The 15,747-nt window shown below is 32.9% G+C and overlaps 1 protein-coding gene across 1 annotated transcript; it reads left to right on the forward strand.

Annotated features, from left to right (window-relative positions):
• The first annotated feature begins 1,128 nt into the window (after positions 1-1,128).
• On the forward strand, positions 1,129-13,820 carry LOC147383870 (uncharacterized). The gene is made up of 12 exons (XM_086425820.1): positions 1,129-1,253; positions 1,907-1,968; positions 3,989-4,125; positions 5,048-5,106; positions 5,282-5,305; positions 7,286-7,368; positions 7,489-7,553; positions 7,728-7,777; positions 9,582-9,683; positions 11,714-11,773; positions 13,034-13,186; positions 13,631-13,820. Exons 1-11 carry the CDS (start codon positions 1,251-1,253, stop codon positions 13,160-13,162), a joined length of 774 nt encoding a protein of 257 aa, XP_086281946.1. The 5' UTR covers positions 1,129-1,250; the 3' UTR covers positions 13,163-13,186; positions 13,631-13,820.
• Positions 13,821-15,747: the final 1,927 nt, after the last annotated feature.

Consider the following 15,747-nt stretch of genomic DNA (forward strand, 5'->3'; position numbering starts at 1 on the left):
GGTCAATAATGGTTCTTTTGGGTTGAAATCATTTAAGCAAGTCATTATCTCAAGTTTTTAGTCGATCTTTCCATGTATCTTAGTAAAAAAAAACTCGAAAATTGAAAATAGTCGGGTTTTCTAGTGTCGAGTTCACCACTTCTTAATTAAAAATAAGTGAACTTGGCAGTAAACAAAAAGCGTCGAGTTGGACAATAACTAAAAAGTGGTGAATTAGACAATAAAAATTGTGAACTCGACATTAAATAAAAAAAGTGTCGAGTTAGACAATAAATAAAAAGTGGCGAACTCGACAATAAATAAAAAAACAGTGAATTCTCCAATAATATAGGATCATTAAGAAATATTTTTTTTTTTACTAATGTCCTATTAAGTTACTGTGCAAAACTTAATAGGGGTGCACATTGGATCGGATCAAACCGAGAGCTGAACTGAACCAAGGTATTTCAGATTGATTTGGTTTGATTTTTTTGCTCCTCATTTCAGTTCTTGTTTACAATTTTGAAAAACTGATTGATTTGATTCAGTTATCGATTCAAGGAATCCTAAAACTGAACCAAACCAAACCAAATTCATTATATATATAATAAATAAAATTAAATATAACAAAAAAGAGCTCTCAATGTTTGCTTTCTCTATTCTTACAAATTTAGTCACCAATCTGAGTGTGGTCCAAATTACATGGCTCTAATCAGTTAATGAGTTTCAATATTGGAAAAATCACTCATATTATTAAGTAGATGATTGAGATTATAAAAATATTAATATTATATTGCCAATGTCATTCTCTTTGTTGCAACTTTTGATTGAAATCATTGGTAGTCGTGAGTTTTTTAGTCGTAAGTTTTGATAATTGGTGTCTTGATATTTATGTTTAGGAGACCCAAGAATCAAACTGAGCGGAACGAAGGTTGGTTCGATTCTAGGGGGTAATTAGTTCGATTTCGGATTTGTAGAATTGATCAAGTTCTGTTTGATTCCAATTTTACCCTCAACCCGAACAAAATCGAACTGTGTGCACCCCTAAAATTTAGGGACTATTTGGAAACAAATCCATCAATCCTCCAGGGTTCTTTATGTAATTTTCCCAAGTTAAAAAAAAAGGAGCGGAGGAGGAAAAAAAAAAAAAAAAAAACGTCCATCCTCTAGGGTTCTTAAGCGAGTGAGAGTCTTAGAGAGAACAAAAAAACTAAATAACAAAAATAACAAAAATAAAAATTCAGAGCCCTAATTTTTCAAACGGACTGAAAATGGTCAGTATCTGCGAGAAATCTCATCTTAAATCTATAATTAGTTATCTGTTCCTTGTTTCTGATTTCGTGTTGAGTTGTGATTTTGATTCACTTCGATTTTGTTTTTGGATTCTTATTCAGTTTATCATTCAGATATAATTTTTTTGTTTTTTGGATTAATGGGTTTCTCTTTTGAATTCGAGATGATTGGTAATGTTAGAGTTCAGATTTTGAATTTTAGATACATTTTCGTGTTCGTTTTATGTTCAAATTTGTCCTCTCGGTTAATACGAGAGTTCCTTTTTTTTTTTTACAGACTATTTGGAAAATTGGGGTTTGTTTATCTATCTAGAAATTGTTGTTTACAGCCCCACAGTTTAATTTTTGAAAGAAAAAATTAGGGTCTGCTTGGATCGCGTGGAAAATAGTGATCCAATCATGCAAATATACTTTTGATTTTAGGAAAATAAATAAATTTTAATTTATTTCCTCATTTTTTTGTGGAGATTTACACTATCCTATTATCAATTTCAATATGTTAAACACTTCTTTGGTATTTTATCAGTGATAATTTGCTGCCCTGTCGAAAGCATTTGTTAAATTTTATTTTTTTGAAATTGTGTGTGTGATTTCCATTGATAAAAGGAATTAATTGAGGGCTATTTGTTTGACAGCATAAATTGGGTAGAGTACAACGCGACAAAGTTCAACAATTTATTGCAATAAGCGGAGCAAGGTTAGACATTCACTTTGGAATTCGGATTTTCGTGTTGTTTTAAAAGAACCGATCAATAAGTAAGGAATTATAAGAAGAAACTAAGAAGATAAATCCATTTTGTACATAAAAGGTATAGAGGCTCAATGCTATGTTGCATGGACTTTTCTGCATGATTATCAAGTATATGTGATGAAAGTTGCAAAACAACAGGGTTATCATCACTTGAAGTATAAATAAGAGATTTGAAATGTGAACAACTAGCATCATCATCTGTACTCATTGGGTTTGAATCAAACCAATCAGAAAAGGTTGAGATTTCCCCTTGAGTTTGAGAGCTACAAAATATGGAGTTAGGATTAGTGTATGGAAACATTTTTTCATCAAAAACATGTCTTGAGACATAAACTCTCCCTGTTGGAGGATATAGGCAACGATAACCTTTGTGTTGTGTACTATATCCAAGGAAGACACATGATTAGGATTTTGGACCGAGCTTATCTTGAGCATAGTTTCTTAGGTGTGGAAAGCATCTCTCTTTCTCTGTACTTGAGTATAGAGAGTACTTCGTTCCACCATATAATTACAGAGGGGAAGTTACATAGTAACTGCTATACATGGTTACAACTGTTACAGAGTTGCATGAGTGGTTACAACCAACTTATTCAAAATAAGCACATGATTGACACATGGGAAATAATCAATCTGGTGGTTCTTCTAATTTATTTTTTTCATCCTTTATGGTACCCACCACCCTAAACATGTTTTTATTTTTTATGTATGTGTTTTTGATGTGTCTGTCATATTTTAGATTCAGACACTCAACGAACTCTAGGTGTGCCAGTTCTGTACTTCTTATATATATTTCTTTTCATTCCTTTTTAATAGTAATTTTTTTCTTTCCTTCTTACAATAAATTGATGGGAAATTATCTTAGATTATGAGTTCTACACCCGTTTTGATCGAAGTTTTCTTCGTAGGATTTTTTTATAAAAATACTCCAACACAATCCAAGGATGATTTATATTAGTTGATAGGCTGAATTGCATATTCCATAATTGGGTTCTGTAAATTTTAAGGTTTGCAGCATAAATGAATTAAGCTTGGAATGAGAAAGAATCCTTTTTTTTGGTAAGTGTAAAATTTCAATTAAAATTCAATGCAAAATCTGGCATAGAACACGGATCTAATATTTTTCCCAAAGTGGTACCAACCAAAGAAGGCTGCATGGACATAACTTCAGGTCCCCACGCTGCTAATGCTGGAAATTCCAATGGAGGAATGTGAACAAGGGAATTTTATTGAAAAGACTCCATCTCGATTTTCTACCCACTCCTAATGGTCATCTTCAACGGGATTGCCAGGGAAGAGATTGATGCTACTAATAAGGGTGACAATGGACTCGATCTCTCAGCTATTTAAGACTTCTCCTGAAACCAAAATCCCAAGAACCTTCACCCACGGTTTGATGCATAAATGAGAATTGGCAACAACTTTTTAGAAGAAATAGAATATAGATCGGAAATTGAGTTTTTAGGGACGATGATCCGCACCAACAGTCCTCCCAAAATCAAACCCTAGTCTCTTTTCCTACCCTAAGGCAACTCTGTTATAGAATTCTAGAAGCGTTTTCGTCCTTTCCACATACTGCACCCAAAAGACAATCTCCCTTCTCCATTTTCCTATACAAAGCCTTTTTGGTGAAACTGCCATGAATATCAGGCCCTATGATTATTCCAATGCGATAGTTATGTTGCAAAATAGGTAGTGACAGCAGTCTGTTGGGGTTCATTCCAGATTGCTTCTTATGACAGAAGGTTTGTCAATTTTTAGTAGTCACCTTGATTTCAAGTGATGCTAATATTTTATCTTTTATTGTTATATTTGTACAAGTAGATGTTTATCGACTATTTTGTTCGTAAACTTTGCTTGAAATTCATTATTTATTCATCTGAGAAACTGGCCTAGTTATTATTTATGAGCATTCCTTGATTTGCAATTTTACCATATATCAGAACAATGCTTCGTCTTTTTTGTGCAGTGAAAAAGTTGCTCTTCAGGCTTTGAAGGCCAGTGATTGGCATCTTGAAGTTGCTTTCGATATATTCTACAGCCAGCCTCAAATTAGAACCTCCACTAATTCTAGACATCTTGAGGAGCTTTACTATAGATATAAAGGCACGTTTTTACATTTTCTTGTTTGCACTGACATTTTGTTGGGGAACGTACATTACATCCTCTATTGTATTCTTTTGCGTTCAACTACTAATTTTAAATGCCATACCTTTGCTAAAGTCATGCTTTGCTCTCTTTTTTTAATGCTGCACTTATTTCTATTTCAATTTCTCTATGCCAAACATGCTCACTCACTTCTTCTAGTCTTAGGGTTGTGTGCAGAACCTCTTAAGTTAGAGATAGTCTTTTTCTCATGTAATCCATGCTGAGATTTATCAGAGCCCTTCTTTTAGGCAATGGATCTGAATTCTTTGAAGTTTCTTTCGGGTCACATGTGAGATATATGGTCATGCAAAAGAAGGCTTAATAATCCACTATAACTTCATCGACAAAAGTGTGTTTTTTGTGTGCTTAATAATCCACTAGAACCTCCACTAATTCTAGGCATCTCGAGGAGCTTTACTATGGATATAAAGGCATGTTTTTTATGTTTTCTTGTTTGCACTGACATTTTGTTGGGGAACGTACATTGCATCCTCTATTGTATTATTTTGGATTCAACTACTAATTTTAAATGCCATACCTTTGATAAAGTCATGCTTTGCTCTCTTTTTTTAATGCTGCACTTATTTCTATTTCAATTTCTCTATGCCGAACCTGCTCACTCATTTCTTCTAGTCTTAGGGCTGTGTGCAGAACCTTTTAAGTTTGAGAAAGTATTTTTCTCATGTAATCCATGCTGAGATTTATCAGAGCCTGTCTTTTAAGCAATGGGTCTGAATTCTTTGAAACTTCTTTCGTGCTAGATGTGAGATATATGGTCATGCATGAGAAGGCTTAATAATCCACTATATCTTCATTGACAAAAGTGTTTTTTTTTTGTGCTTCATATTCTACATTCTGATAGACTTGTCAATTTGTTTAGATCCTCATGTTGACATGATTATGGCTGATGGCATCACTCTCCTCTGCAAGGACCTTCAGGTAGCTTTTTCTCAAGTGTTGGTAAAACCATGACTTTAGAATTTTTGGAATTCTAAAATATAAAGATATATGTAACAAGAACACTCCATTTTCAAACAATTTGTGCTCTCCTTAATTATTTTTCTCGTCTGGAGTCCTTTCCTCATATTTTAACAATACCTGATATCTTTGGCAGGTGGACCCTCAAGATATAGTTATGGTATGTATATTATTTTTCTTCCTATTGGAAATAATCTAGTTGCTTTTTGAGTCATAATTGTTTAGAAGTAATAGTTATTTATTTATTTATTCTTTGTAAGGCCTTTTTTGTCTTTTAACTCTTTTAATTAAGATAAATTCCTGCCAAGCTCTCACACAGAGACTTGACAGAATTCTTCTCAAAATTCTTCTATTCCATCAATGCCTTTTTGGTCAATCTATGGATTATTAGGGGCATGCATGAACAATGTAGGTTGTATTATATTTAAAGCTAATGCATTGGAGGCAGTGAGAGAATGTACATCTAAGAAAGTATACCTTTACTATTGTAATGAGAGAAAACAAGAAAATTGCGAGCACACGTACTAAAATCACGTTGGTTAGTTTCAAAATTACCAAAATATCCTTTTTACTATGTAATCTTCAAAACTATAATTAAGATTTTAAATTAGAAATAAGCCCTTCATATACATGTACGGTTACAAATGCTACCTTCTAGTGCATTATAGTGTGTTTGGTAGTCTGAATTGCTTTGTTCTGTCCGTCCCAAGATGAATTCATTGTCGACTAGAACCTTGGACTTGAAGTGATAGAAATTGTTTTTAGAGAACCTAACATATCAACCTGGGTCACTTTGTTGCTGCAGTCAGTTTTTTCTTTTTTGGTAACTAATTGTAGCTTAGTAAATAAAATGAAAAGATATTGCGAGATGAGTTCCCTATAGAATAGCTTCTCTATTCATTATTGAAGCTACTTATAAAAAAAAATCATTATTGAAGCCAACAAATCAACTAACTCATCTATGATAACCTCATGTAGGACGGTAGGGAATAAAAGTTTCAAGTGAAAATAAATTTACAGTTATGTTGAAGGAAAAAATGTTTTGAAGTTTAAGAAAGATTGCTGAAAGAGTATTCTATTGTTTATAAAACTATATAAAGTAGGGTTTTGGAAAACATGGGGTTTAAATATTGGATGGTTTTGAAGAAAAGGAAAGATGATTGAACAATGCTATTATAGAATGGATAATATTTTGCAAAAAGAGAAGAATGGGATTCTAAAATTGAAGAACAGAGAGTAAGACTGAAATAGAAGAAGAATGATTGATGTTTGCGAGAGTCAATGCTCACAAATTTGAAGAAGCTTTCTTCAGTTATCAACAAATAACCGAAGTTTGTTTCACTGAAGTATAGTAAATGTTGTTTTAGATCTGTTGAGTCAACACCACGATAGAGAGGAATCAACACCTCAAGCGCTGCAGATTGTATTATAAACAAGCTTATTCCTTCTCATGGTTTAAATCATCCTGTTGTCTCTGTACATCTTAAGTGAGTCATCTGGTTTTATGGTGAACCTCACAATACCCGTGGGTTTGTATATCTTTGTCCCAGGTCATCTCTATGTTGTCTAGCTTTTACAACATTGATGGGGTGATGCGTCTCTGTTTCAACTTGTCAAGATGTCCCTCGAGATTGATATTCTAAACATTGTTCATTCTATTGAATTGACTTTAAATATATGTTTTGGCAATATCCCCTAATAACAAAAACAGCAGTAGCAGCAGCAACAACAACAATTATTATTATTTTTATTTTCAATATTAACTTTAAAGAACAATCTAAAAACAGGACATACAATTTGTGCTTAAATCTGGAGTATACTTTAAAAAAAAAATGCTCAGCCTTGCTAAAGTTCTTTTTTTTTTCCTGAACATAAACAATGATATAATGTGACAGTTGTTGGGTTTTGAAGTTGATGCCATTTTTTGCGCCCACAACTGATGTAAAATATCAGTTCATCTTTAACTACAATATAGAAAATGTATAACATTTTTTGGGCAAGGCTTTGATGATGGTTCTCCATTTCATTTATAAAGATTTTTTTTTTTTGTTATTTAAGTTTTAAAAGGATCTTGTCAAAAGCTTATGATTTGGCTGAAGGATCTTAATTGCATGTTATTTATTTATTATTATTACCACAGTTGGTTGTGTCCTGGCATATGGAGGCTGCTACCATGTGTGAATTTTCCAGGCCGGAGTTTATGGGTGGATTACAAGCGTTGGGGTAATATTAATTAAGTGACGTTGCTAACTTTCATTGTTGGCTTATGAGATTTTAATTTCAATAATATTAGAACCTATGCGATAGATGAATTTCACTGAAAGCTGCATATTTTGCTGACAGGGTAGATTCACTTGAGAAGTTTCGCGAGAGGATACAATTTATGCGTTCTGAACTGAAAGATGAACGTAGGTTTATATCATCTCCAGGAAACAATATTTATTTTTGATAACAATTTATTGAAAAGCTTGGAATTACGGAATTACCCCACACAAAAATATTGGACAAACATTTTGAAATAATAGGTGAAAATTTGAATTTTTGTTACTGAGTTGATGTTTTGTCCTTGTTTGCTTGTTCAGAAAAGTTCCGTGAGATATACAATTTTTCTTTTGGCTGGGCTAAAGAAAAGGTGTGTGATTTATGAACTACTATTTTGATTAATGCTTTTTTTTTGTCTTTGATTCCATGTCGAGTTTGTTTGTATATTTTAATTTCTCAATGAAATACGAAATCAGGCTCAGAATTTGGTTTAAAAATTCTGACAGTGCGATTGGCTTGGTTGGTGGCGATCTTGAATCAGATTGGTTGATTTCGAGTTATCCCAAGGCAGAGCTAAAACATAGTGTAGGTTGAGTCAAGCATGAGTTGAAATCGAATGTAAGCTCATCATCGAGTTCAAAGCAGACTTGAACGAGTCAGCACTTACTTATACCAAGTCCAAGCTGATCCCTATTCACATGGGTGTTTGATTCAACTCTGGATCGACTAAGTTTATTAGCCTGACTCAAGACTGGTTAATTTTGTATTTGGTTTTGTTTCCCAGTAATTGATTTCTTGTATGACTCTAATCAAACATGCCGTTCACGTCTAGAATCTATAATGGGAGGCAAGGAAAAAGTCATAGATATTGAGCATATTAGCACAGTTATATCAGTTAATCTTCTTACGTTAAAACATTTTAATGATTGATTGAATTAAATATATGTGCATCTTGGATTTTCTATCATATGTTGAACAAAAAGTTATTTAACTTTTTCAAATCATGTATGCACATGGGATTTAGAACTTCGAAAATTATTAAGAGTTAAATGCATGCTGTTTGTTTGATTCATTATCATAAGCTTCTTCCCTTACTTTTGACTGGTGTCGTTTTGTCTATCTTGGTTGTCTAGGTGAAGATTTTTATTTTGGCTAGTATGCATTAGGATCAAACTTGTCTAATACCTTTAGGCATGGCTCCAAAGTTTACATACTGCACCTATTGCACTAAATGTTGATATATATATAAAGTATTGATTAATGAGTAAGGCCTACAATGTCTGTGTAGGGTATATCACCACTCACATTCTTGGAGTGGAATATTCCAGAGGGTATTGGGTTTGTCAAGTACTGTGTAAACCTTGATGGAGGATGACTTGATATGGTTCATTGGAGGGTGAAATTTATTGAGATACATTATAATATGAGAATTCCTATTTGGCATCCCAACGTTTACTTATTGCACCACAATTAGAAATAAAGAAAATAAGTAAAGAATAAGTAAAAGTTGGGGTGCCAATAAAAGCTCTCTTTTAGTTTTTGCTAGATTTCCATTTTTTGGGTTTAAGATTTTGTATGGACTAATCATAATGGTAAACAATCACTGAATTTCTTTTTGACAAGTGTTATAATGTTTTGTTATGTTGAGGTAATAATTTGAGCCAAACCTTTGTAATGTTGAATGGTGTGTTTTAATCTTTAATTGGGGTAATAAATAATTTGAGAAATTGGGGTGCCAATAGCAGCTCTCTATAATACAAGCATCAGGAATGGTAGATGTGACAGTTTCAGTCTCCAACTTGAGACAATGGATTCAGACAGTTTGTTTTTTTTCCAATTCGAGACAATGTTTCGGACAGGAGAAACCCGTAGATGGTCTCAACCAAACATTTTGAAATATTCGGAGGCATTCAGAAACATTTCAAGATATTCTGAATCATTCCTGAAACATTTAATGTTTCAGGGTCAATGCTTCGTCATGGTTTCAACTGAAACCCGAAATGTCTTGGTTGAAACATTCCGAGATGGTTAGAAGCTTTAAACCACGTTTCTTTCTTATTGGGTGAATGTATATGTGATTTCTGGCACTTGCAAAGCCACCTCAAGATCCTCCATATCCATTTGAATTTTCATGTTTTATGCATATTTTCATAAATTAGTTCAATTGGCTGCAGGGACAGAAGTCTTTGGCTCTGGATACGGCTATCGGAATGTGGCGGTTACTATTTGCTGAAAATAAGTGGCCTTTGGTTGATCACTGGTGCCAGTTCTTACAGGTAGCATATATAGTCACTAAAGTCTGACTTATTGAAAAAGTTGCGATTAAATCTTGACTTTTTGTCTTTACCGATTTAATTGCGACTTTTATATAAGACAGTTTTTATGAACTTCGCGATTAAATCACAAACTTTGCAATTAAATCAGGAAAAATGAAATATGACATTGATGAACTAGTAAGGGAATATGACCTTAATGAAGATGATACTCGACCATTTTATCAATAAAACATAAGATAATGATGATGTAAATGACGATGACATTGATTTTGATGTTTTTGACTAGTTGATGAATTATATTTTGAACAATATAAATCTTGACTATATTGTAGACTTGTTGCTAGTTGTGCATGCATGGATGAAATCAGTATGGGGTTTGGCAATTGATTATTATAGTTCAATATGGTATTTAATGATATAACATGACAATACCCATTAGTAGGAACAATCACATAGTCCTAACTCTAACTTGAATTTTTTTCCCGAGGTTGCCGAATTTTTTGATTTTTTTTCTCTTGCCTACTTATTCCTGAACTCTGACTTGGTGACTATGGTAGCATTACTACCCATAACATTATAAGACAATGCAGACTTACAAAAACAGCTTGTGTTATCCAACTGGGGATTGTTGCCTCTACATGAATGTATCGTTACTGTGTTATATCCTTTGTTTGATGTGATACAGGATACATATTTTTACAATTCACATCAATTTCTTAGTCCCATTGAAGGATTAAGCATTGGGCTCAAGACCGTTGTCTTTCCTTTTGTATCACAAGGGAGTGTAATTATTCTAACCATAGTGACAAAGTCGGGGTTTTGGAATAATTCAGCAAGAAAAAGCTTTGGAAAAAAGTCGGGAAAACATCAGATAAAGTAAAATACTAATTATTTGGGTCCACTATGAAAGTTATACTTTTAAAAAAATGGGTCAAGTCTTGCATAGGCCAGATTTAGTCTAAACCTCCAATTGTCCAAATATGTCACTATTGCGTACATTGTTCAATGCTATAGTACATGTAAGATAGTGTACCATAAGAACAACAAACAGTTTTTTATTTTTTTAAAACACCCAGTAGAGTCAGATTCAGATCAGATCAGCTTGGTCTGAAGACAAGGTTCTCCAGTTTGTTGTCCATTGTAGGACTGATGATGACATGGATCGGGCCTTATAGCTTAGATCAGGCTGGGTATGTTTGCCTGGTGGTTAAGGGAATATGTGGTTGCTATCCTAATTTTTCAATTGTTTAATATTAGTTATTTAATATCTTGTATTATTTAAAGAGTCGTGCTGGAGTATCATTGAGATTGACATTGTTTGGGACATTGGTGTGCACAGAACCATAGATGCTTCTCACTCATATCTCGATGAAAAGCTTCTATAGTTAGCAGACACATCCACGTCAGGGATGTCCCAACCAATGTCAATTTCAATGTTACTTCAGCATTTTCTTTATTTAAAAGTGTAATGATTTTCTGATGCCCCCCTCTGACACACACAACTGTCATAGAACCGTAGATCATTTGCCTTGGGATATGCAAAACCATAAATCTTTTCTTGAGTATCCTGAGCAAATGATTTACTGTTCTGTGATGGGGGCATGTGTCAGAGGGGGGTGTCATATTATCACGACTCTATTTAAAAACATCATGTGTGTAAGGCTTATGCTTTACCCCTCGAGGTGTACGCTTTGAGGCATTGGCCAATCAAGCGCCTTGCCTCACACCTCAATATCTCAAAACATTGGTCTTGTATGCCAAGATCCCAAATCCTAAGCAATCTCAGCAAATGCATGAGGCTGAATTCAAAATAAATAATCAATACAGCTAATAAAAGAGTATTACATTTGAAAAACATACTTCAACTAGAAAGCTAATCATGAATGAAACTTTCCTAATTTATCATCCTGCTGTTATTCAACGATGATAAGATACAGACTGGTAATGGTAGTGTCTTTCGTGTCCGTGTTGCAATGCTTTCCTTAGTATATTCTTACTGATTATTATTTTTCTCTTTTTTTTATCTCTAGGCCCGGCATAACAAAGCAATCTCAAGGGACACCTGGTCTCAACTCCTTGAATTTTCCAGGGTAAGATACAAAACATACATTTGCCATACTCATGCACACTTGCAAGCTTTATCACCACTCGCATGTTGCACAAATAAGCTTTCCTGAACATACTTATTTACATTGATGGATTAAAGGTTAGTAGGCCCTGATAGGAATGACAGTTGCTAAAATTGGCAAATGGCTATAAAAAGATTTTTAAAATAACAATTTTGATTGTCTGGGGATGTTTTTGTTTTTCAGCATTAATTTTGGCTTCTTGCTTTTTTCCTCGACCAACTATTTTAGGCCTAATTTCTCTGTCATGAGTCAGGTCTTCAACCCATACATGAAAATCATTCATGAATGACATCCAGATAATAGTTGAAAACACAATATGCATAATAAGATTAAACAGAGTAAATGTATTAACATGTGTGCAACGTAAGTATAGAATGCATATGATACGGACAAATTTCAGGGAAAAAGTATTGCTATGTAAGTTAGATGTAAATCAAACTTGAATAGTTCAACTCAAATCAGAACCCACACAATTAAACTACCTTTGTTGGGCATGACCATTTTTAGAGAAGTATGAGGACATTAAAAGAAGCGTAATATACTAAAAAGTGCACCAGGAATTGAAAAATTACCAAAACGGTGCACTATTCAACTTATTTACCAGAACGGTAATTTTCCATTTTGGCAAATTAGTTATTTTCATATCAAAATACTCTTTTAGCTTTGTTTTATTAAACAATATACATATCCCTTCCCTTGTTTAAGTAAACATATAGAAATCGCACGGAGATATTAGTACCATGATGTTTGCTTCAAAAGAAAAGCGTCACAATGGAAGAATTTAGATGATCAGGCAGTGATATTTCTCTGTTTACTTAAACGGGGTACATGTATACTGTTTTATTAAACAAAGTTAAAAGGGTATTTTTGGTACCGAAATTAGAAAAATTACTGTTCATATCAAATTTTACTGTTTTGGTAAAACAAGTTGTTTACCAAAATAGTGAATTTCCATTTTGGGAAATAACTTGAATAGTAAACCATTTTTGTAATTTTATCTTAAAAGAAGGCATACACATCCACTGGAGACCCATCCAATCAGGAACTATTGTACATTTCATCAGCTTCAAATCAGGAAGTTCTGCACACTATATTTTGAATCTTGGGAAACTTTGCTCATACATAAGGCACACAGATGTGTTCATGTCAGATGCCGTACACCTAACGAATGCTAATTCAAAAGGGACATTAATGATGTTTTCCATATTGTTCTTCATGCAGATGGTGGACCCATTTTTATCAAACTATGATGCACAGGGTGCCTGGCCTTATCTGATTGACGAATTTGTTGAATTTGTGGCGGAGAATGGGATTTTATCCAAAGGCGTGGCTAAAAGAGGTCGCCATTGATATCTGTGGACTGTTGTTGCAATGGTAAGTAGAGTTTTAACCTCTATTGTTACCTTCAACATTTGTGATTCTAGGAGTGCTGCCCCAATATGGAAAACATATTGTACAAATATCTAGGAAACTAACACAGATCTTTCTAGGAAATCCGTGTTTTTCATGGATAGCCTCAAACGACTCACATAATGTAAATAAATATATTTACCGAGAGCTCTTGTACGAGGCTGCGGAACGTGAAGAAAATAAATGCATGGAATTTCTTTTCTTCCTAATTAATTTACTTTTTAGATTACTAAAATTGAATTCTTTTTAATTAACCACTAATGTATAATAAAGTCAATAATTAATTTATCTTAAATCCTATCTAACTCATCACCTATAAAGTTGTCTTGGATTCGGTCTAGTTTGTTAATAAGTAATTGTTGAGATTGAATTCTTGAGAACTTATATGGGTTTTTTTTGTTTTGGTAGTTGGAAGACTGGGCGGTATGTCGCATTCATGAGAACATGAAGAAATCAATTGAAGCTCCTCCAACAGCAGCATGTCAATTTGATACTTTAGTTATTTTTTCGTTAGCATGAAGTTTTAAATCATGAAATACAAGAGGAATTTCAAATATCAACAATTATTTAAGGGTTTTTTTAATTATTCATTTTTTTTTACTAGAATTTTGTAGAAATAATATATTTTTTCAAATTTTATAAAATATAGAGGATAATGCATAATACATTTGCCGTTTTTAAATAATGATTTGATGCATAATACCTAATTAAAACGATGTTATTTTTATGTCTATTTCTTTTTTCTCGAATTATTTCTATTTCATAGACATAAATTTGGTTATGAAACTTACTTTATATTTTATGATGTTTAATTTATTTTGATAGATATGGGTTTATGGTTGTGTGACTTTATTTTTAGTAATGGAATTTATTTTTCCAATTAAGATTAAAATTGTATGAAACAGGTTACATGGGTCAGGTCAGGTTATCTATTTAATAAATGGGTTGGGTTAAGATTTAAGTTTTTGAGATGATTATTAAATGGGTTGGGTTTGAGTTCGCTAAATGTTAATAATACCCTTACCTCAACATGACACGACCTATTGTCACCTTGTTTCACTAAAATCATTTCACGGTGGTGAAATTTTATAATAAAATTACAAATCTTATTAAGAACGTGGGGACCATGTTGACAAAAGAACACGTTATCCCTCAAGAGTTCTTGGCATAGATCAGCTTTAGGAAAAAAAACTCTCTTTTTTAGGCTTTATCGAAGGTTATGAAATGGACGGCCATCGATATCATAAACGATTAAAATCCAATTGTGAGAAATAACCTTTTTTTCTTTTTTCCAAAAAGTCCTTAAAATTTTATATATTGTAGCATGGTCATGTTTTTGGATATTATAAGTATGGGTGCAAATTATTTATTTATTTATTTATGATTATTTATAATAAATTAATTAACACATCTCTTCCAGACTTTTTTAATGTTACTTTATTAACAAGTTTCTTCAGAGTTTTTTCACCAAGTCACTGTAAACCACTTAGTTTTTATTATATAGATTCTATTTATAAATAAAAAATAATTCCTTATATTTAATGAATTAATATAAGAATAAACAAAAAAATTCTAGCAAGCATAGAAGTAATCATAATCTAGTAGCAGAATCAGGATTTTCTATCACAGCGACAAACTATAATTCATTAGTAAGTGTGAAGAGCTTGAAGACGAGTGATTTTGAGAAGAAAATTTAAGGGTTTTTTTTTTGTTGTTGTTGTTGAGTCGTGATTTTCTCCTGATGTGGCATGTGCTAGAATCATAGATTTTTCCTTGGGATATACAACTGCACATCTATGGTGGAGCATATGCCACGTCAGGAAAGTATGGCGGAGCATGTCAGAGGGTGGGGAGTCAGAAAATCATAAATTTTTTTTTTTTTTGATGAAGAAAATGGCATTTAGGTTATTTCTAATACAATATTTATATTTGGCACAAAACTCTGCAAAAAAAATTTTTATGAATCCAATGGGCCCTAAATGCCATATACTTGGTTGCGAAGCATGGTTTCACTTTGTTGCATGCAAGCAACCTATTAAAGTACGTTGGAAAAAAGGGTTTTGGTGGCAACAAAAAAAAAAAAAAAAAATGCAACAACTTAATATTAACATCTTAAAAAGCATGTCTGCAAAACTGTCTGTTTTTGTTTGGTGGAATTGTATTATTAAGAGTGACGTGCGAAGTTATATTTTTGAAAGTTGACAATGAGAATTAATTATAACTTTAGTGTTTTATTGTCTATACATGGAGTTACTAGGAACTCAAACTACATTATTTTGTCAATTTGAACTGGATGGTGTAGATCCATGAGCTAATCGCATTATTTAATTTTCTATTTATTATTTGGGGAACAAAAGATGATGATGAAATTGATCATTTAGTCTCTGTCGGGTTCTATCGTGAATGATTCCATCATTAAATATAGAATAATGATTGCTGACTCCCCCCTCTGACATACACTTCCATCATAGAACCGTAGATCATTTCCTCGGGATATATAGAATCATAAATCTTTTCTTGTGTAT

Source organism: Akebia trifoliata, chromosome 15, assembly GCF_017979445.1.
Source record: "Akebia trifoliata isolate Shusen 1 chromosome 15, ASM1797944v1, whole genome shotgun sequence".
Lineage (NCBI taxonomy): Eukaryota > Viridiplantae > Streptophyta > Magnoliopsida > Ranunculales > Lardizabalaceae > Akebia > Akebia trifoliata.

Bases quoted from the DNA above. Each gene is read 5' to 3' on its own strand.
- LOC147383870 (XM_086425820.1), top strand. The intron at 4,126-5,047 runs GCACGTTTTTAC...CAATTTGTTTAG, and splicing joins GCTTTACTATAGATATAAAG to ATCCTCATGTTGACATGATT. The intron at 7,778-9,581 runs GTGTGTGATTTA...AATTGGCTGCAG, and splicing joins TTGGCTGGGCTAAAGAAAAG to GGACAGAAGTCTTTGGCTCT.